This window comes from Phycodurus eques, chromosome 20 (genome assembly GCF_024500275.1).
Source record: "Phycodurus eques isolate BA_2022a chromosome 20, UOR_Pequ_1.1, whole genome shotgun sequence".
Lineage (NCBI taxonomy): Eukaryota > Metazoa > Chordata > Actinopteri > Syngnathiformes > Syngnathidae > Phycodurus > Phycodurus eques.
Genome location: NC_084544.1, coordinates 7,290,650 through 7,313,387, shown reverse-complemented (window position 1 = coordinate 7,313,387; position 22,738 = coordinate 7,290,650). Strand labels below are relative to the sequence as shown.

At 40.5% G+C, this 22,738-nt stretch overlaps 1 protein-coding gene across 4 annotated transcripts in view; it reads left to right on the top strand.

The window, feature by feature from the left end:
* The window catches only part of fam135b (family with sequence similarity 135 member B), a 32,700-nt gene extending 17,354 nt beyond the window's left edge, over window positions 1-15,346 (top strand). For 2 of the 4 annotated variants that reach the window (XM_061664673.1, XM_061664669.1), the window contains 15 exons: window positions 134-307; window positions 526-646; window positions 3,001-3,160; window positions 4,071-4,120; window positions 4,515-4,670; window positions 5,402-5,475; window positions 5,545-5,699; window positions 5,772-7,581; window positions 8,192-8,358; window positions 8,474-8,565; window positions 8,672-8,769; window positions 9,739-9,890; window positions 10,891-11,001; window positions 11,424-11,537; window positions 11,977-15,346. In XM_061664673.1, coding sequence (XP_061520657.1) covers window positions 134-307; window positions 526-646; window positions 3,001-3,160; window positions 4,071-4,120; window positions 4,515-4,670; window positions 5,402-5,475; window positions 5,545-5,699; window positions 5,772-7,581; window positions 8,192-8,358; window positions 8,474-8,565; window positions 8,672-8,769; window positions 9,739-9,890; window positions 10,891-11,001; window positions 11,424-11,537; window positions 11,977-12,182 — 3,640 coding nt within the window. In that variant the 3' untranslated portion in view covers window positions 12,183-15,346. The remainder of the gene's footprint in view (window positions 1-133; window positions 308-525; window positions 647-3,000; window positions 3,161-4,070; window positions 4,121-4,514; window positions 4,671-5,401; window positions 5,476-5,544; window positions 5,700-5,771; window positions 7,582-8,191; window positions 8,359-8,473; window positions 8,566-8,671; window positions 8,770-9,738; window positions 9,891-10,890; window positions 11,002-11,423; window positions 11,538-11,976) is intronic. The other 2 variants (XM_061664670.1, XM_061664672.1) reach the window with 2 other exon arrangements.
* Window positions 15,347-22,738: the final 7,392 nt, after the last annotated feature.

Here is a 22,738-nt window from a genome sequence, read left to right as displayed (position 1 = left end):
GGTTCAATCATGAAATTTCGCTGGAAAGCCTCTTTTGTATTTTTGAGAAATCAGTCCTGGATCTTTAATGACCCACCTCATTCTGTAATGAGTTTTTTTCATACATTTCTGAATTTATCGTCTACTTTCCCAGGTTGGCGGAGATCGCCTATGTTCCGTTGATCAGCAGCCGCACCCTCAACCTCCACTTCCACCCGCAGAGAGGCTTACATCATCACGTTCCCGTCATGTTCGACTACTTCCACCTGTCCGTCATTTCGGTCTCCATTCATGCCTCACTGGTTGCCTTACATCAGCCGCTAATCAGGTAAAGCAAAGGCAGCCTTTCCGCATTTGCATGACTTTAAAATTGCACAAACCACAGCGGGTCTTTTGATACAGTCCTATTGCGCGGGCCTAATGGGCAATTCACCTAACTACGATATCACGGGAACATCAAGCCCTCAATATTTTGTATTTTTTTTTAATAGTTTTTCCTATACATTACATAAATGTTGTATTTGAGCATGTGTCATCTTCCTATAGCTTTGCTCGCACAGGAAAGGTTTCCTGGCTGGGAAAAGGTTCACCCGAGAGCACCAGTGACCCAGCTGCCATGGAAAACCTTGTGTTCGGAGCAGGGTACTGCAAGCCCATCATCTCTGAGGTATGGCGGAGGAAATCCAGTCCAAGACAAACAACATTTACATAGATGTTCCAGCTTTCAGATGTCATGTGGTGTTAAGTGTGATCTGTTTAAAGACGGGAGACTTGATGGATCTGGATTCCATTTGCATCGAGTCGCCATCATGCTGCATGAAGTCTCAGCCAAATCGGAATTATGGATCTTGGATGATGTGTGTCATCCTCGGAATTGGTCATTTGAGGCTTAAAAAAAAAAGACGCTAACACAGATTACAGAGTTTAAAACTAACAGAGCTGATGAGTGGAACAAACTGAGCTGAATTTGTTACATGGATACGTTATTTACCCAGCCTGTCTTACATCATCAAGATAATTTATAGTGACATTTAAATCCTGTTCTGGGAATGATATTCATGATTAGATGTAGAACACGTTTGTGGCCCCAACAGAGTCGAGGCCTGGCTCCAGAGTCGGCGTCAGCGCGGGAGGCACATATTGCTGCTCAATAAATGTTTGATCATATTAGTTTTCTGTCAGCAACTACGATAATTCACTAATCCATTTCTTGTACAAACAAATTTATTGATGATACCAACGTGGAAGTTGTCCCTTCAGTAGTATGTATTCTCAGTTTGTTTTAGTTGCAGATCCTTATACAGTATGTAATTGTTGGTATTTCTACATTATTTTTATTAGCAGTGGGTTCAACCCACAAATGTGTTTCCCCCACCACTAAAACGTGACCTACTAATATACTTTCAATACAAATTTACCACTCTGTGCCTCCCTGTACGGGTGTAAAACGGTTCCAGTTTTTAAAGTTGCATTTGAGGTTCTTTTGGACGTCACCAGTGTAAATCTTAATGAGCGCCCCAGTCGCCTCCTCCTGCTTTTATTCCCACTTCTGGCTGGCCACTTTAATAAGCTCTGGCGTTAGGCCACGGGTCAGGAGGAGGGAGTGTTTGGGTTGGGTTGGATTGGGTTGTAGGGGGGTTTGGGGGTGAGGTATCTCCATTCGATCCCAGTCATGAGTTCTGCTCACAAGTGACACATATTGCGTAGCTGCAGGTGAAAAGCTTCCTTCTCACTAAACGTGATTTAGTGAGATTTTTAAAAAGAAATCCTAGTTGTCAGTAGCTAGTGTGAAATAGTCATTTTAAAAGATGGCGGAAAAACATCCTCTCCACTCGGGATAGGTATTTGACTACATTTACTTGACTGACGATGCAGAATATTAACAGTCAATGACTTGATTAATTGTTCCACATACAACACATTATTGAACATTTTGACTTCTCCATATACTATTAAGGTAAAATAAAAAAGAAATGGAGTGAAGCCAACTTTTGTCAGCATAGACAAAGACATAGTTTTCAGTATAATGACTAGTTCAAACAAAAACATATAAGTTATTTTTTTCCCACCCGTCACTCTGCGGCCTCGCAGGCTGCTTATAGGTAAAGAAAATTATGAAAGAAAACCTCCAGATGTTCCTTCCTGGTTTGCTTATACTGCGCTGTTGCAATTACAGAGCGTACCGGTATGATGACAGGGCCAGAGACTGAACTTGCCCGGGGCAAATTATAGTATGTCTGTAGATACTCCAGGCATGAGCCGTTTTCTATTTATTTATTTATTTATTTATTTTTTAAGCCAGGAGAGCTAAAACATTCTCACCACGAAAAACGGTCAATTGAAGCAGCTTGAGGTCAGGCACCAGCAGCCTGTGGTCGAGGCGAAGGCTTGCTGATATCTGAAGTGATGGCTTCTCTAGATGATAAATCAGGATTGTGAACACAACGTCATGGCCGCAATGGCTGTTCTGTTCGCAGAGGTTATGTGGGGAATATCAAAGGATGCCGTTTTTACAGTACAGTATATCAGCGCTTTGCCTGGCAGACATCTGCTGCAAGAGTCTCATACTGTAGTTCCTTCCGCTATTTTGATTCTGTGGTTTGCTTCCAGGCAGCACGTAGTCCTAGTGGTTAGCATGTCTGCCTCACAGTTCTGAGATTCGGGGTTGAGAAGCAGGTTTTATGTTTTACCGTTAAGGTCAAAAACAAGGCCACGTTACATCCTGCTGCTCTGCATGCAGACGATATTGGTGTGCATTTACGGCTCCCAGCAAGCTGTGTTTAAGCACCATTTGTTCTCCCATCTTATTTGATCTTCCATGTAATTACCATGACTTTGCCAGTGCGCTAAAAGAACCACTTGAACACAAGGTCAGCCGCCAGCCGTCACAACTGTTTCAGTGGAGGCTATAAAGTTCAAATGTGTGTACACGGCCGTTATTAAGGAAGGGTCTTTTTCGGAGAGGCGACCACTGACCTACATAGCAGCTGACATTTGCCTGCTTGGTTCTTCTCTCCCCAGGGGAGCTTTTATGTGCCCAGTGAGGACTGCCTGCAGAGAGCGCACACGTGGCACAGAAGACTCTGTCGCCTCCTGCTGTCCGCCCACGGTGGCCTCAGCAGCTACTGCACGGCACTCATGAAGGAGGTCCCACAGCTACAGCAGATGCAGGTGGACACGGGTGAGCTGCGTTATGGACACGAGCACAAAATAAGTCTGAATGGTCTATTTGAGGTCTAAAACATAATTATTATCTCGATATTCATGTTAAAATTACACTGGATTATTTAAGTTATGATACGTTAATCATGTGTGATGCATTTATGATTATTATTTTTTTCCTTACATTCATATTTCATTTTGGGCTTCCAAAAAGTATTAATTTACACAAACTATGAATTCGCACTACATTTTAGAACTCTATATTAGTCAGTAGAAATGATTTTTCACTGCATTCAAATGTACTCGTAAAGGAATTGATCAATTATGGCCTGACTGTATTATTTCGTTTATTTAAAAAAAAAAATACAGTCACAGTATTAAGCACCATATACCTGTGCCTACATTCAATTTCTATTTCTTTTATAAATTTCCTTTTTTTCCCCCAATCTTGTTAACAGTACATACAATTTTGTTTGTCACACATTGGTTTTATTTTTCTTTACATTAATTTTATTTCGGTTTTGGCTTCCAAAAATTCTTATTTTACACAATTCATTATACATTTGCACTACAGCTTATTGGATCTGATCATAACTTTGTATCAGTATCAGTAGCATTATCCTGCATTCATGCGCAGGAATTTCTCAATTATATAATTTGTTAACTGTACAGTATTTATTTTTATATCATTATTTCGTTCCATTTATTATAGTATAACCTTTTTACACTTTTTAAATTGAATTTTATTAAAATAGTTTTTATTTTTTGCTTCATAATGTTTATAAACTCTCTTTCTCGACTGGTCAGGTCTCACAAAGCATTTTACTATGATTTCATGTTGCTGTGTGTAACAAACTATTTGTTTTCAATAACATTTGATTTAAAAATTTGGCAGTAATTTCTACTCAACACTGCTTGCTTTATCCCAGAAGCCCTGCCTGTTGAAGAGAGGCTAAATCAGCTCGCAATAGAGTTACAGGTATGTATGTTAAACACACACAAAACTGTAATGAGACAAAAAAAACCAACAACTGTTAAAATTATTATTTTTTAAATGAATACATGAATCATAATAGCGATGACGAACCATGGATATGAAATGGTTGTATGGTTGAATATAAATCATGTTTTTGCTACAAAACCCAATGACACACTGATTTCTTGGAGCAGCTTTCAAGTCAAAGGTTACATCTGTAAACATTTATATAAATGTATCTGTAATAAAGAACAATAGCTTGATAAGTCTGACATATTACATATTAGTGTGCTAGCCAATCACTTTCCCGAGTGACGTAAAAAGCAAATGTCACTTTTGAGTCATATCAAACTGCAGCGTAGCATAGTATTGAGAGGAACGCCCCTGTCCACGACAGCTGCAGGAAGGCCACGAGAAGGTGGCCGAGCAGATCAGCGGTGACGTGGGCCACCTCTGCACGCAGCTGGCCGCCCTGTGGAGCCGCTTCCTGGAGGCGGCCGTGCTCAACCCCCACATCCTGTCCTACTTGGCCCAGGAGCACCACACGCTCAGGGTGAGAGGCACCAACACAGCATTTAAATTCAATTAGTTTTTTTTTGTTTTTTTGCAATAAAATATATATATAGTAGTTATATTTCAATATTTGCATTTTTTTAAAGGTTTTTTTTAATTATTATTTGACCATGTGTATATTGATCTACATTTTTGTTATATTTATGTCACCCTATGATACTGCGCACAAAAAAAAATATACAAATGCTGTCAGTTTCACAAATACAAATACAAATGCAATGACTTGCGCACCTTAAATCGATTGTTGTTGACAACCATTATATCTGCACCAACTGCTGTGTAATCACGGGCCCATTTAAAAAAAAAAGACAAAAGCTTGTTTGTTGCGTCGCTCTGTGGGGTGATTCTGCTTTCTGCTTTTGTTGCAGTTGTCTGAAAGTAATGAACATGTTTGCTTTGGTATTAAAGTACCCCGTGGCGGCGGGATGCTGGCAAGCCTTCATCCGTCAGTGGAATTTCAATTAACAAGTATTCTGTAATTATTTTGGGGGGTGTAAATAAACCAGGAATCTTTTCCTGCTGGTGATTCATTTTCACAGTGCTTGAGTTTAAACTACGAAGCATTTCTAAGCTGAAGAAGGTCACGGGCAATGATCATTTCGCAATTAAAGGAAGATTTTTGAAAGGTTTCTATTTTTTCTTTTAATGGCAGCCTGTGACATTTTAACTGCAGTGTGATCCTAGTGGTGTGCTGTATTTCGTTACTGGAAGGTGCGGAGGTTTTCAGAGGCATACTTCTTCACAGAGCACCCCAAAGAGACATCCCTGACGTTTCAAGAGGAACTGTAAGTATAAGAACCAGATCAACACAAATGGATGAACCCATTCACTAAATGGTCATTTTTGTGCACAAGAATCAACAGACAGGGCCAGATTGCTGCAGAAGTGCGGTGCTCAGACTACTTGGCCAAGATGCCTCCTTTACCTGTCGAGTGCCTGGACATTGATGGCGACTGCAACAGTCTTCCCATCATCTTTGAGGACAGATATGTGGAGTTTTGTCAAACAGGTGAATCATGTTTTTTGATATGTTAGGAGACAAAATATTTGCTCGAGAACCATCATGCTCTTGTCTTTCCAGAGTGGTTACCCCATGTGCCGGTTCTTGCAACGTCCGACGATCATACCGACTCAGGTGCTATCGTCGTGGCTGCCAACAGGACTCACCTAAGTGGCCTGAGAGCCAAATGTTTTGAAGTATCCCAGGATCCTTCGGACAGTGACGACTGCATGGATTTGACCACCTACGTATCGCTTATAGGTAAACAGAGTAAGACCAACTGCAAACATTCTCAGGACACCATTCCAACTGAGGAAAGTATTGAACAACCAGTCGCAGATCCACAGGAATCGAAGGATGTCTCATTAGTTGAGGCAAGCTATAGTTCAGGCCTGGGAAAATCGGCTGACCCCGATTCTTGTAGAACAGAAGAAATCCAAAATAATGGTAATGCGCATCTTGTTACAGAAGATTGCTCTTACCATTATGGTGCCTCAAAGGACAGCATTAGCCAAAAGAGTGAGGACAATGAGTTTGATATGTCTATGCCCATAAATCAGTTCATGGATGGCCAAAGTGAGGATGCTTCAGTTAGCAACCCTGTGGTCTCTGCACGTTCAGTTTCAGCTTCCTCTCCTGGTGGTCTCAGAAAGGAGGCGCCTCACAGAGGAGGTTCAGTCATCTCTAAGATCATAAAGCGCTCATCCTCGGTCATTTCGGACTCGGGTATCGAAAGCGAGCCCAGCTCCGTTGAAGTAGCGCTGCGAGGTCGACCCCCTTTGGATTTCTCCAGTGAACGGGAAATTCCACAGCAAAAAGTATTTCGGCACCCGGTGCTTCGCAGTTCCTTGGAGGGCCTGCAGATGGAAAGCAACGGCAGCCTTCCGAGTGGAGGCATACAGGCCTCGTTGACGTCGATAAGCTCCCTGCCTTATGAGGACGAGCGGGAGCAGAGCCACAACTGTAAACTAACCAAATCCATGTCTGCGCCGCAGATCAGTAGCCCTGATGACAACGAAGAGGACTGCGCACCGCCAATTCAGGAAGTACAAGCCCCAAATAGTCTAATCCGACACCAACATTCCGATCAAATCCACTTTTCTTTGAACTCGGAGCAGTCAGAATCATTGATTTTAGACACAAGTTCAATAACAAACATTAGTAGTGAAGGGACTGTCAGTTCTGAAATGTCAAATCATCCCCAAAACGTTTTAGAGACCTACAAATCCAGTTCGGCGCTAAGTTGCGAGTCTGTGGAGGGCCCTCACGTCAAGGAGAGTCCTGTTATGGTGTCCCATGAGGAGAATGTGAATCACCACATCAGTGGTGTAAGTGTCTCTGTGAAGGATGTGCATCTTGCGGCTTTGGAAGCACTTCCCTGCAGTCGTGGACAAAAGCCAAGTGCTCATAAAAGTGCAATGGACCAGCAGAGTGTCATCAACGTCAATGAGTGCCAAAGTCTCCATCAGACTGAACTTCATACCCAGGAGTCCAGAACACTTCTAGAACTTGATTCTTCGGGATCCTCACAAGACTGTGACCTCACGAGGCCGGCAACCGATGAGCTCACGTCACGCGTTGACCACAACGGGATAACAGCCAGCCAGAACGAGACCGCCAATGAGCAGACGAAGCCCTCGAAGGAGCCCAACTCGGGCCTGGCCTTCGTTAATAAGAAGATGGCGGAGGTGGTGAACATGTCGGTGTCCTGCGCGCCAACCTGTCTGCCCTTTTCCTCTGTTCTAAGAGACTCTCCGTCCATGAGTGGCATGTCCACTCGCCAGACTACCTCACCCATCACCAATCAGCCCCTGGGCTCCTTTGGTATCATCTCTTCAACGTTAGCCAACCATCTTGGCGTGGACCACGAGACCAACGAACGCATGCTGAGGTTTGTTTTGACATGTTTTTTTCATACACTCACTGACCACTTTCAATATTAAGTGCAGCAAGAGTCATATGTGTGTATCTGACATTCTGCCAACTGATTATGTATTTGCTGTATTTGTTATATTGTGATACTGATAATGACAGAATACTGACAAAATATGTAATAGCTGGTTACTTCGTTTCACGACATGAGGACCAAAACAGATCATCTTTATTAATCTCTCATTGGGGAAATTTGCATTTTAATTTGCAATTTAATAATAACGATAACCATCATCATCATCATCATAGAAAACAATAAAAATCTTAACAACAATCTTAACAACAACATTCTTAATGATCCTATTTAAAAATAAGAATGTCTTTCACTATTGTAACATGTAAAATTTACTTATTTACTCTTCATCTGTGTTTGTTTGTTTCATAATACAATTTTTATTAACAGTGTATTTATAATTCAATAATAATAATGACTCAAATTCTGCAAAGTTCAAATTGAGTGTTGAAATATGAAATTGCCCTTTTTTTTTTAATGAATCATTTTCCAGTTCTAAGATCTTTTGACGCAACCTTTCATGAGTTACATAATTGGCGTGTACGCGCACATCCAGTTTCTTCAAAGCCAAGGAGAAGCTGTTGAAAGGCGTGAGCTTCCAGGGCGGCCTATATAGCGACCTCCCTCTGCTGGCATCTGACCTGCCCTACTTCCCCCCTGAGGAGGACGACGAGGAGTTTGACGACGGAATACACCTCGTGGTGTGTGTGCACGGGTTGGATGGTGAGTCCTGCAGTTAAGGCCGAATAGGAGCGGACACGGGGAGTTCTCTTTCATTTCAGCTCGTCAAAATAACGGATTCAGACGTCGTGCCGTATAATTTAATCTTTGCTTCCAGGAAACAGCGCAGACCTTCGCCTGGTGAAGACGTTCATTGAGTTAGGCCTGCCAGGATCCCGGCTGGACTTCCTCATGTCTGAAAGAAACCAGGTACGTTTGTAGATGACCTCCAGTCAATTTGAATTTAAAACAAAATAAATCATTAAAAGCAATTCATTAAATTCTTTTTAATTTTCACTGCGCTTTTTATTTGCAGACGGACACGTTTGCTGATTTTGACACCATGACGGACAGATTGCTGGATGAGATTATCCAGCACATCCAGCTGTACAATCTCACCATAGGCAGGATAAGGTCAGTGTGCACCTTATGAAAGGACACAGACCACAATATTAGTTACACCTGAGCCATTTAATGATATAAAACACCACCGATATTTAGATATTAAATATTATCCTCAGTTTTGTCTAGAACTGCCCTCCTATTGGCGACAAGGTGTACAGTACATGTCGCCACTCGAGACTCACTCCTGACTCTGTTTTTATTGTAATTGTCCTGATCTTGCATGTTTTTGTTACGTGTCCACTAAAAAAAATTAATAAATAATATTCTGATGATGAATTAAGTATATTTATGTTCATTTAACCAAAAGCACGTTTATTTTTAAAATTGTTGCTAGTAAAATACTCCTTCCTAATCGCCATACAGTACTCAGTAGAGGGCAGCAGAGACAGGAAGAAGAAAAAAAAAAAAAAGAAAAAGAAATCTAGCCCCATAGTCCCCATGATAATTTATTGCCCCCGGAAAACTCCAAATTGATAAGTGACTCAGAATGGATTATTATTATTATTTCCTGGAAGCTATTATCATTCATAGCCAAAAGTTTTTGAATGTATACTTGACTGACTGTACCCATAATGCAGCGACGGGTTGCCAAGTTCCCCATCAAATTAAGCTATTCGTCTTAGCACTTAATTGCCCTCAAAATGAATTTTCACTCAACTTTCTTCCCTCGCGCCGCACTCTCCGGAGAGTCGAGTGCATGTAAGGCAAAAAGCATCCAGTTCATTTCACATACCGACTCGTGTCGACACAGATGAGAGGGAGTCGTCATGGCGATGAAGGTTTTTGGTTGGAGTTGCAGCAACAGTGGCAAAATTAAACTAGGTGACTATAGGCTTTAGCAATGAATTGTCATGCTGTGTCCTCAAAATTGTCTTTGAGGACAGGCAAACATTTGACAAGTGAAAGAAGTTTCTTGATTAGGCGATTCCTAACTGCAGGCAGTTTCTCTCTGAACCGTGTTTTTCCTCACGGCGACAGCTTCATCGGCCACTCTCTGGGGAACGTCATCATCCGCTCGGTGCTGACCAGGCCTCGCTTCCGTTGCTATCTGCCCCGGCTGCACACGTTCCTCTCGCTGTCCGGTCCGCACTTGGGCACGCTGTACAACAACAGCACGCTGGTCAGCACAGGTGAGGCCGACGGCAGCCGCACTGACGGCCCCCTCGTGTAACAAAGACCTCCAAACACCCCACATGGGCATCAAGTACAAAACCATTTACTACACAATATCAATATCAAGTAGTACAAACTTCAAGTTTGGAAACTCTGTATAATGCCGTCATTTCTTGCATTCACTTGTATAGTGTTAGGTTTGTTCCGCTGGGAAACCAAACATTTGGGGGTGCGGCTCAACATAGTTTTTAGCGGGGCTAAGACAATAAAAATTCGCCATATTTGTTGATTCCATTTGTGGTGTGCACGTTTACAAAAATCAGACTGCACCGCATTGCAAAAACTACAATCACAAAGTGGGAGCCCTTGTCAAAAGATGGGTAAAACGGTGCTATTTCATTTCATGGCTTTTAGTGCCATGTAACAGTGTCATTTGAAATTTGATTTTAAATGATTGAATCAAACATGTTTCTTTTTCAATGAAACTACAATTGTCAAAAGAAAAGTAGTACAGAGTACTCTTAAAGTAAAGAGTACAATATAGTACAGTGTAATGTGATAATAGGGAATACAGTGCTATATTATCTGTAGAGAGAGGTTCTTTGGGAAGTATACCATTTTTACATAAAACGATTTATTTGCTTTAATGAAATCCTGCTAAGACACAAATTGAAGAGAACTTTAGAATTTTCAAGTATTTTTAGCCTTTTATCAAACTAAGAACCAAGTTAGGTCATGTAAGTAGGTGTTCAAAATTGGCCTTGCTCACCTCACTAAAAGGACCATAATTGTGTATAATCATCATTAAAAATAATGATCGTAAATGTCTTCTAATTATTATCTTGAGTTTGAAAGTATTTTGCGGAGTACTGTAAAGGGATAAAGGTCTACTTTTACCCGACGTGAACATTTTGTGCTCCACAAAGTTTATCGACTCATCTAATAATATCATCTGCACCACTCATCTCTGAGGCAAAGTTTGACAGGATTGTGTGTTTGTGCTTATGTATGCTGAAGGTCTGTGGTTAATGCAGAAGCTGAAGAAGTCGGGATCCCTGCTGCAGCTCACCTTCAGAGACCACATGGATCCGCGGAAAACGTTCCTTTATCTCCTGAGTCAGAAACCGGGTAGGAAAACTGCAAAGGGGCCATTTTGCCAACGTTAAAAAAAACAACAACAAAAAGACTAAAATATTTATAAGCCTATTTTATGTCACGTTTCTGAGTGGGAGAGGCCTCCCTGCTGTGTGAGTGCAACAACCCGGTCGTTTGTTGCACGGGCTAAACAACGATAATCACAGAAATGCATTTTGTCCACCTATAACCCCCCCCCAAAACAAACACACACACACACACGTCTGACACCCCATCACTGAAAACGCACCAGAGCACGCTTTTAAAAGCACTCGCTGACAAGAGACCAAAAGGAAAAAGTGTGCTTTGCCATTTACAGTAAATTGACTCATTTGCCTCTCTCACACTCATACAAAAAGACACACACACACACACACTTCAGTCACTTTCAACTGTTTTGTTTTTTTTTCTGTCAGGGCTCCATTTCTTCAAGAATGTGGTGCTGGTGGCGTCTCCACAGGACCGTTACGTTCCTTTCCACTCTGCCCGAATAGAAATGTGCAAAACCGCTCTCAAAGACAAAACCACTGGTACTGTATATACAGTATATGATATAAATTCACTGGCGGGAACTTTAGGCACATCACTTTCTGCCGTTAGATAACAATGCTCACTCAGTATTAATTTCACTTTGGTTAAGATTGTATTGACAGTGTGCATATTAAGTTGTGTTCCTAATTTTGGGAGGGGCTGACTTATTTAGCTACAAGAGTGACAAAATATTAGAAACATCTCTGCAGTTGAACACCACTGCAAAGTGCAACCAACATATCGCAAAGTTGCAAAACTCAGAATACAGAGACAAACCAAAGATACAGAAAAAAATGAGACAATAATGTAAAATTTGTCAGTCAACATGAGATTCAATCTTTCACTTTTATGTGGTGAAATATTAACCCCCTGGTAACCGAGTCAACTTTAGCCTGACACATCTGTAAATTGTAATCATCGTTATTTCCTCTGCGTCAGGCCCCGTCTACACGGAGATGATCAACAACCTTCTCCAGCCTCTCGTGGAGGCCAAAGATTGCCGGCTAATCCGCCAGAACGTTTTCCACGCTCTGCCCAACACGGCCAACACGCTGATCGGCCGAGCCGCCCACATCGCCGTCTTGGACTCTGAACTTTTCCTGGAGAAGTTCTTCTTGGTGGCGGGACTGGCCTACTTCAAATAACGGTGCTTCTGTCTATTACCACCACCATGTAGGATATACTCTTATGTACAGTACATCACCTTGTTAGGAACGAGGCGAGTATTTGTTTCGTTAGGATGGTTAGCGATTGGTGTATTGTGACTGTTTCAAGTGCTCACCCAGTGGTGTGAGTGTGACTAGTAGCGATGCAAAATTGTAACATAAACACTGTATGTAACATCTATCCAGCATAGATGCTTTGTTGGCCTTATCGATAACCTGTCAGCCGCAACACTAACACACGCTAGTTACGCCGCGTCCCCTTTCTGCGACTTCTTTTAGGTGTGGACCATCCATTGCCGTCCGAGTAGCCGCTTCATGCACAAACTAATAACATCAAATGCAAGGTCTTGATAAGAAATCTGGGAATAATGTTGAAATGTCTTTTACATTTTTCTGTCATTTTCTTGCTTTATGTAGCTTTAATCATACCTCTCTAGTAGTCTCGATCAAAGTTGACCAAAAATGATTTTGGGGAGAATTTTTCATACTGGGCTTGATTCAGATATTAGAGATGTGTTGGTGTACCCGATGTCACGGCCGGTTTACTCCTTTTATTTATTTATTTTGAAATCCGATGGTGTTTTGAAGTAAATCGTATCCAGTGTTGTATGTAGTTTAAATGTAATATAAAACTATATAACAGTCAATCTCGAAAGGTTAGCCCTTATAGAGTGCTATTGTGGATATAGAATAAGTTTAACTAATAACTAAGTGACGTTCACTCCCCCGCAAACTTTTTTCAGGCTTCTTCTCCAGCCAGAAGATAAAAATATGTTTTCTACATCAGTATTAAAACATCGATTTTCAACGCCCACAACTGATGTCACAAAAAGATGTACAGAATTTCAAATTCACACGACAAAATTTCCCTTTGGAAGTAAACCTGCTACTTTTTCCACAATATGATCGAATGTGTCCCCCATAATATGACTTTATTCTTGTAGAGTTATTGCAGTACTTTAATATTTTAAAAAAAATAAAAATGTTCTCATAATGTAATTTTTCTTTTAATAATTCTACAATTTAAGATTATAAAATTGTGGCTTTATTCTCAAATTATGTTATCAATATTCTTGAAATTAATGCTCATTTTGTTCGCGGCTCAATTTTTTTTTCTTCAGCCCTAACAATATTTTATGATTCATACATATTTCAAGCAAAAATGAGTTCAACTGTTCCAACACATTTTCTTTTGCTGGATTTTTGATCAGACGTCATCACCGGATAAGTCGGTTTACTTTATTTTACATACTTAAAGCAATATGCTAACATGCACAGACCTAAAACAACGCATTATAAATATGTACCCAACCAGGCAATGTAACCTAAACTCGGCTTACGCTTTACTAAACAACAGGATACAGCTTAACAAGTACAGTATAATTATGTGTCCTTAAACCGTGTGCAATACTACTTAAAATTGTTTTGTAGGCAATACACTGTAAGCTAATGTATAGATCCAATTCTGCTGCATTTAATAGACACAACAAATAAATTAAAAACAAATACTTTTTGGTGAACAGTTTTTGGGTATGTGTACAAAGCAAGATCCACAAAAATGTGGTTAAATGGTTCGATGTGGATGAACTTGAGGGCCCTGACCTCAACCCCAACCCCCCATCCCACACACGCTCCTAAATCTTGTAAATAGTCTTCCCAGAAGAGTGGAAGCTGTTGTAGCGACAAATATATTTTCTTCTATTTTGCAATGGTGTCCCAATCTATTTATTTATTCTCCGTAATGTCCTTTTTTCATTTTGTCGATAAGTTTACATGAAGCCATTCAGATCGCGCCCTCTTCTCCTGCAAAGATAAAGTATTAAACATGAAGCTCGTGTATGTTTAGCCATTGCACCAGGTTGACGGCAAGTGCACTTTATTGACAACCTTGACTCAACATCAAGCAGGCTTTAGAAAATCCATTTTCCCCCAGCGCGCATCTGTGTGTTTGCCTTGAAACATGCGCCACCACCCCCCGTGGATGAAGGTCACGACCTAACCCCGGGTCTTCTCAGCTGTCTGCGCTTTTTGTGTCGCCAACAAGTCGATGACGGCGCGACGTTTTCTTTTCTGGTCATGAGATTAAGAGCGTCGTCGTGACCGATTAGAATTGAATGGATCTTTTTGAGGAGCACAATTGTTCCCAAACAGCCCTTAGCCAAGCGACCCAAGAATAGCTGCCATAATATGTTTTAAAGTGGAACCTTCAAAGTCAAACAAAAAAGCATTATACTAGAATTTGGAGTGAGTTTTTCTGGACAATTTTCAAAAAAAAATATGCCTCATAAGTTGGAGTTGAAACTATCAGGTGACTTTTTCTTTGCTTTTTTCTTCTGAAGCGTACCAGTGATAACAAAAGATAGGACCAGAAATGGCACTTGCGGCATCGCAAGGAAGTGTCTGGCTGCTCGCCACAAAATGAGCCACGCAATTAATCAAATATCATACTAAAACATAATGTACACAAAATTATTTTACCACGCAGATGCCAACGTAATTAGCATACGGGTTAAAATATTCCTTGGGAAAATGAACAGCTGTATTTTTACTCTACCGAAAACGTAAAAAATGAATTCAAACAACTTCAACAGTTCCTACTTACTACCTAAGCACATGTAGTCTTATGCTAAGTGACAAAATATACAGAGGTTACCTAATAATAATTCATTTACACTTGTAGAAATGTTCGAATGTCGAGTAAAACTTTGGAGGTTCCACTGCGTATTAAATTCAACTCAACTAATCCTTGGGAATTTAGACTGTATATTTATCTCTAAATCCAAGCAATCAATGCAATTTGAATCCGATCTCCCTTTACAGAGAGAAATGCTCTCATGTTTGTGTGTGATGTGAGGATGATGGTGATGCGTCACCATTACGGGACCGCCTGGCCAGTTTTCGGTCACGCGTGTGTGAAAAGGTATTCATTGTCTGCCCTAAACTGGAAAATCCTCCATGTATTTAAATGAATGTAAAAAAGAAAACCAACAACAAAGCAGTCTGAAATCACTGTGAGAAACATGTATTTCATCCCGCATTTATTTTGAAGTGTATAATATGTAAAGTACAGAGAAAACTACTTCATCTGTGCCAATACTACTAAACAGATACAACAGTGTAATAAAATAGTTTGTTTTGCATAATGTGTCGCTTTTGTGTGCTTAATTTATTTCCCCGGCAGCTTTAATCACTGACATCGACAAGCAGTATGAGACCTCTTTTGAGTAGATGCCTTTTTTTTGAGCGTGTACAGAATAACTTGTGAAACAAAGAGACGAAAGCGGGATTAGTGAAAAGCGCTCAAAGAAAACAACAAACCCTGAGCGGGGGGTGGGGGGGGACCTCCGGTTGTCGAATCTGAGCGTCATATCAACATGCAACATTTACAAGCTAATATGCAAATCCCTTCACTGTGGAGAGAAAAAAGTGTGAAGGCCCATTTTTCCACACTTGCGGCCTTTACTTTTATGTTATTACTAAGGGTATACCAGTACAGCAAACATTTTAATTTGGTACATAGTGGGGTTTTAAAATCACAGTTCGGTTCGCATTCTTTACAGTCATGGAATAAAATCACAAAACATAACATTTCTTAGCTTTTGTGTAAACAGGAACAGATTTAATGACAACAACAACAACAAAAATGAAAGCAGTAAATTTGCCAATAAATGATAATCACATTTTAAAAATGAGGTCGCGAGTCATATAAACAAATATTGCTTAATAGTATGTAACAGCTGAAATGTTTTCATTTTAGGAAAGTACATCATCAATCATTTATTTCCAGGAAATGCAACATCAATAAATGCGTATTTATTTTAGTAAAGAACAACGTCAATAATTTGTCCTCTTTTTAGGAAAGTCCAAAATTAAAGGTTTCTCTTCTTTCTAGGAAAGAGCAACATAATAAGTGCAACATCACAGTTTGTCTTCCTTTTTTTCTTTTTAGGAAAGCGCAACATGAAGATTTTCTTTGTTTTTTTAGGAAAGTGCAATACTTTGTCTTCTTTTTTAGAAAAGTGCAGCATTAATAGTTTGTCTTTTTAGGAAAATGCATCCTCAATTTATCTTCTTTTCTTCTTTTTAAGAAAGTGCAACATTCACAGTTTGTTTTCTTTTTTGGTAAGTGCAACTTCAAGGTTTTGTCTTCTTTTCAGGAAAGTGCAATAGTTTGTTTGCTTTTATAGAAAATGCAACATCAGTACTTTGGCTTCTTTTTTTAAAAAGTGCATAACCACTACTCTATCTTCTTTTCTTCATTTTGTCATGAAGTTACACGTCCGGTCTTTACCTCATATGCGGGAACTGGTATACATGATTTGCCAAACTTGAGCAAGTCAGTTTAATCACGAACGGGTTGTCTCCCATGATCTGACCCAAAAGCCAAATCCAGCCGCACCCTGTTCTTTGGACACAGCCCACAATACTGTACTGGTTGAACCGTGCCAGCAGCTCTTTGAAGGTACAGCACCAGGCTGCTTCCATTTCATCCACAGAGGCAGATATGACACAGCCTTTAAACTCCTGCCCATGTACATTCTATTAAGAAGCCCTCTTGCGGGACAACGACGACTCCCTATCTGTATTGAGCAGCGTTGACATGTGCAGTAAACGAATCAGAGCAACAATCCCCTGTTGGCGCCCCGTTTCAACTGCACCAATTTATGACTTCCAGCTCGAGGAAAACCCGAGAGCTATCCATTCAGCCCACAACAATCCATAGCCAATCTGATTACAGGGTGTTCTTTCTCATCCCACCGTCCATTTGTCACTGCGTTTGGAGCTCATGAGCCGAGTGAGCCTCTTCGTGGAGTCCCTTTACCCCCCTCGCCCCTCAAATCAATAGAGCTCATTTTTCCGTAGCCAAAAGACACGTCTCCCATTGTGGGAAAACTGATGAGGGAGTACCCACTTACACGGAGTAATGCATTTGATTTGCTGCGAGTTAGCAGAAATTGCTCGGTCACCTTCACTTTGCATCAAGAAGCCAATAAGAGGCGCCCGCGTTCTTGTTTACAGCGTTTGCCCAGACGCGCACTGCGAGAAGCGAAAAGTGAAAAATTAACTTGGCATCAAATCGATTCGTTGATTGAAGCGTCACTCACTCAGGCTATTGTAAAGAAGCGAGGAGCATTCGTCCCACAGTGATACTTTGCCCGTACGTCATCAATAAGCAAGTCTCCAGTGGGAGTGATTAAGCCTGCATGAAACGTCAGCGCTGCAAGGTAATAAGAGCTCGACGGTGTCATTAGCCAAACAGACGCTAATGAGCACCATTTCATACGTAAACATCTGAAGAATGACGCAAAACCCCTCAGAACACAGCAATGGGCATGTTGTTTGTGCCTGAAGTATATTATCAAGTGACCATGATCCGAAATGAATTTGAAAAAGGCTTTATGCTTCTTAACCTTCATAGATTTATCTTCAAAAGTGATTTGTTTGTATTAGGCCCCATGGTCATGCAATGGTGTTAAAATCAATAGGGACAGTATAGCCTGACTATGAAGACGTTGCGTAGTTTATAAAACATCAACAATGTGGATCTTCTTCGAAATAATGATTTTCTAGGACATTGGAGTAGAGTACATACAATAATTTAGTCTTTAGCAATTAAAAAAAAAAGCCAAAACATTTAGAGAGGCAATAAATAAAATACCAAGTATAAATACAATTTAAAGAAAGAAGGAAAGAAAGAAAGGATTGTCTGTTTAAAAGTGTAACATACAATTCTTCATTTATTAGGTCAAAATATGGTATTTACATCGAATGACTCCCAGTGGCGACCCGTGATAGGACAAGCCGAAAGTCACGACAACAACTGACCATGACGCTGCCACCGTTATCACGAAAGCTTCAAATCAACTGTACGATCAGTGTTAACATTAACAACTGTCGTACAAGTTTGGAGAGACTTTAAGCACTGTGTGAGTAACACAACTAAATCTGATCAAACGCAAAGCTGTTCATTGTTTGAAGATGCAGAGGGAACCGGGATGTTTTATAGGCAACAACGCAACAAATATACTTTATGTCTGCGAACAAAATTAATAATGTCCAAATGCTTTAGATGCTCACAGAGCAGTCCCACTACATTTGCTGACATTTTGGAAGAAAACAAATTGGCAAAACGCCTCCTGCTTGAATTTTGAGGCTTATTTGTGAGACTTAATTTTCATTGTAATCGTTAACAGGCTTTGTAGGCATGGCGTGGGCTCTAACCTGCAGGGGAACATTTTGCCTTCTTAGAAATGACATTTGTTGATCAATGGATTTCTGGTCTTCATCGGCAGGGGGAATTCAGACCCAATCCTGCAAATTTAACAGGATTCCATTAGTCATTTACTTCCATAGTTGGTAAGAAATACTCAGAGGCAGTTACAGTGTATCATTTTTTTTATTATATAAAGTCTAGAAGAAAGATTCAATAATTAGGTAGTATATTTGTATAGATGAGTGATTCCCAACCACTGTGCCACAGAAATGTATTCAATTTCACTTTTTTCATTCAATTTTCATTGAAATGATTGGTTTCCTACAAATCATCATCTATCTATGCGAGCGACCTTATTAGTGAAAGGCAGAACACTTAAATCCTCCTCCACTTGATGGCAGAAGGTACAATTAACTTGTGTATCCACTTATACAACAGAATAATAACTTGTGGTGGTGTAATGTTAACAATGTGCCTTTGCGCAATAAAGGAGAAAAACGCTGGTAGATTAGAACAGGATGCTCCAGTCCTTCCACCAGATGGTGCTACTGGTATCTGTTCCTCCCATTGAAACAACAGATTACAAAATTATATTATTATGCTTTACCAATTATTGACAGTCATATATATATATATATATATATATATATATATTTCGAATGTTATTGCTGAGACGTTAAAGTAGACTTGCATCTTAGTGTTGCAGATTTCTTATAATGAGCGGCTGAGCGTGTGTTTTCGAGCATTCGGGTCACGTATCTCAGACGCCATACAGGCCATAAACCATCCAGATGTCTTCTCTCGCTCTCTCTCTCTCTCAGCAGTTTTACAGAAGAGACTTTTTTTTTGTTGTTCTGATTGACAAGGCTAAAACCTAAAATCCATCCGTCATTGCCGCTGCTTGAACGGAGCAGTCAGAACTTTTTCTTTCACCTTTTTCCTCAAGGTGACCAGCCCCCCCCCCCTCCCCCGGTGCTGGATAAAAGCGAGAAAAAAATGATTTGGACGATAGCCGGCAATTTTGTTAGCATTGTTGGCGAGCACACTTGAGCGGTCACATGCGTATCATTTCTCAGCTGTGGTTGAGTGCGTGTGTCGCTGCAGAGGTCAGTGGATGTTGAAAGCAGATACATTTGTGGGAGGGAGGTTGACGGCCTGTCAAGACGACGAGAGGGAGCTTTACTAAGAGGCCGGGCCCCGGACAGAGCGATGGATGGTAAATGCCATGTTGAACAAAGGGGAAAAATGTAAGTCGCCTTGGGAAATGCATTTAATTGGTTCCTGTCTCAGAGTAAGGCGAGAAAATGGATATCATTGTGTGTATTAAGCACAGAGCATGAATTGGACCAAAAGCATTCCGACAGAACAAAGTTATTCTTTAATCTGGCCAGAAACAATAACCGAAACAAAAAATGACTTTAGCAGGCTACAAGGTAGATGACTGCTCAGCAGGTCTACTGGCAGTTTGAAGGTTTGGGGTTTGAATCTCGAGGTAAAACAATCAATATACAACGGGCCCAATATACGGTATATATCTATATATCCTGTTTGTATATATATATATATATATATATATATATATATATATATATATACATATATATACAGTGTGTGTGTATATATATAGGGCCTGCTCTCCCAGCTCTAAATGCTGTCATTAAAAAAAAAAAGGTTTGCTGTTGGAAATTGTATCAAAATTGGAAGCATCCTTTGAGATAATTCAAGTAAAAAAAGATACACTGATGCTGAAATCAACAAACAGGGACACATACAGTATGGAATGGTTAACCACTATTTTACCAAAAACTGCTGGTAGGTGAAAGATAAAGTGGATCTGGCACAGAGAGGACTTGAAAATATGAAAGAAGTAATCCTCCTGTAATCCTAAAAGATCCCAGTATACAAAGAAATGTTAATCCCACAAAATGATAGTTGATCCTTACAAAAGTCTGCTTTCTATCATGCGAAAGAAAGCCGACGGGTGAAAGGTGAATGCGCTCAAAGTGTGTTCACGCAGGCTTGCGGGTCCAGATCGGCACGATGTGATGACTTTCTACTAAATGTGCTGCATTGGCAAACGCGCAAAACATGCCAGGCGAGAGATTTCATTCTTGATAGCTTCTGAATCCATTTCATTTTTTAACCACAGATTAACCTCGATTTGGGATTATCCACTCAGTGACAAGTGCATATGGTGTGCTTTTCGGACAAAAATGAACTCTGTTCCAACCAGCTGCGTGCATTCATTGAATCCCCCCCCCCCCCCCCCCCCCACTCACTTTAGCCCCCAAACTGCAACATGAGAGTCTTCTTAACATATCTTCTCTGAGGCACATTAACTGTCATTACTGGTCAAAGACAAAACGTGAAATACAATCTATCACATGAGGTTGGTTGACTTTCAAGTCATTCTAATTATAAAACTAAATTTCCCATTGGAAATCATGTAAAAACAATTCGGCTCAACTGTTTTATTATACTTCATGTCAACAAAATGTAGAAAAAAGGTTCAGTTATATCATCAACTCTAATTTTCTTTTTGTTTTTACATTATGCTCCCCGACTAAGGATGCACCCTACATAGGATTCACCATCATGTCAATTTAAAAAAAAAAAACAAAAAAAAACTTACTTACATCACAATAATTAGAGCCATTCCTTGTGGGGCGAGGAAGATTTTGCCTTTTTGTAAACAGTTCCTCCTTTGTTTGTATATCATGGCGTACCGTTTGAAAGAAATCTCTTTGAAAACTATCAAAAAAGTGTAAAGCGTCAACATCATTGTTTGTTGTTTTTTGGTCATCCCCGAATATGCGTCTGCGCTAACGCAGGTAAATAATTGATCCTCAAAGCATAGCAGTGAGTTAATTAGCGCATTATGATCCGAAGGTCGTCCTCGCAAGGATCCCCTCCCGCCCTTTCAGCTTCATTTAGATGCAGCGAGCAGCAATTGGGATCCATCAATTCTAAACACGAAGTCTCCCATGTTAATACAGTTAATTGGCAAGTTGATTAAACTTCAGAATTGAATTGAGAAGTTGGCTATTCATTATTTTCATTTGAGTTGTATCATCTCCCCTCACGCCCCCCTCGCTCTCTCTGCATGGACTATGAGAGGGAAGTCTATTAATAAAAAGTAATAGGGGCTAATTTATTAAGTTACTGACCCATTTAATAGCTCGCAGATGTGAATTGTCTGTAAAGATAGTTGAGACAAAAGATTTGATGGCATTGAATCATCGTGTTGAGAGTGGCCACAAGGTAATTATTTTCTGGAGAGGGGAGAAAAAAGTCAAGCTCCTGCATGGAATCCTGTAGACCACACTTATGCATTTATGAATCACAAAGCAAATCAACCTGTATGACTTGCAGTCCATTTTTTTTTTTTGCGCATAGTCTTTGAGGCCCGGTTGGATTATATACTTGCTATTTCATTGGGTGGGGAGAGGGGGGGGCGCGTCATACTCCTTCGTTATCATTTCACTTTCTTATTGAAGTTGTGCAAAGCGAGAGTTGGATATAAAGTGGGAGCCCATCGGAGTGGAAGTAATAACAGGGAGCTTCCAGTGTGCTTCGCGATCGCAGGAGGCCCGCCACAGAAACCGTCAGGGTCAGTTTTAATTGAAAGGAAAAGCCTCCTGAGCGGTGGCGGCGGCGGTGGCCGTGTTTGATGTGCTCGTTTTTAACTGAACGCAGGTAAGACAAAGACAGGAGGAGAGGAATAAAAGGAAAGAGTTTTGTACGGGAAAGCCAACCTTATCCAAGATTCGCAATGGATAGGGGGATCCGAACTGATGCGTTTTTCATTGGAGAGATGTTGTGGAACGCGTTACTGCAGAAGAACTGCACTTGTACAAGGTAATTCGCCTAAATGAGCCCCGATCGGAAGCCGGTATCCAGGACATTTATTTTAATTTTTTTTATACCAACACAGTTCAACATGGGCAGAACATGGCGTTAAGGTTTGATGATCATTTCAAGGATTATCTTCAAAAAAAGAAATTTGCCCGTGCCAGCAGTATCCTCAACTGACACAAACTTTGGTGGACATCGTAACAGGTCGAATGAAAAAGTTAAAAAAATAAAATAAAATCACTGCTCGGAATTTAACAATAAGTTGCCCATTTTGGTTTGAAGGAGCCATTTTGAAGAGCTCCTACTGAGGAATTCACTCAAATGATCCCCAATTAGATGCATATTCAGGATTTGCCATGTAAAATGGAGTGCGAGAGCCCATTCATCAATGCCCCCACTTTTAATCATTATTATTATCCATCCATCCATTTTCTTTACCGTTTATCCTCACAAGGGTCGCGGGCTG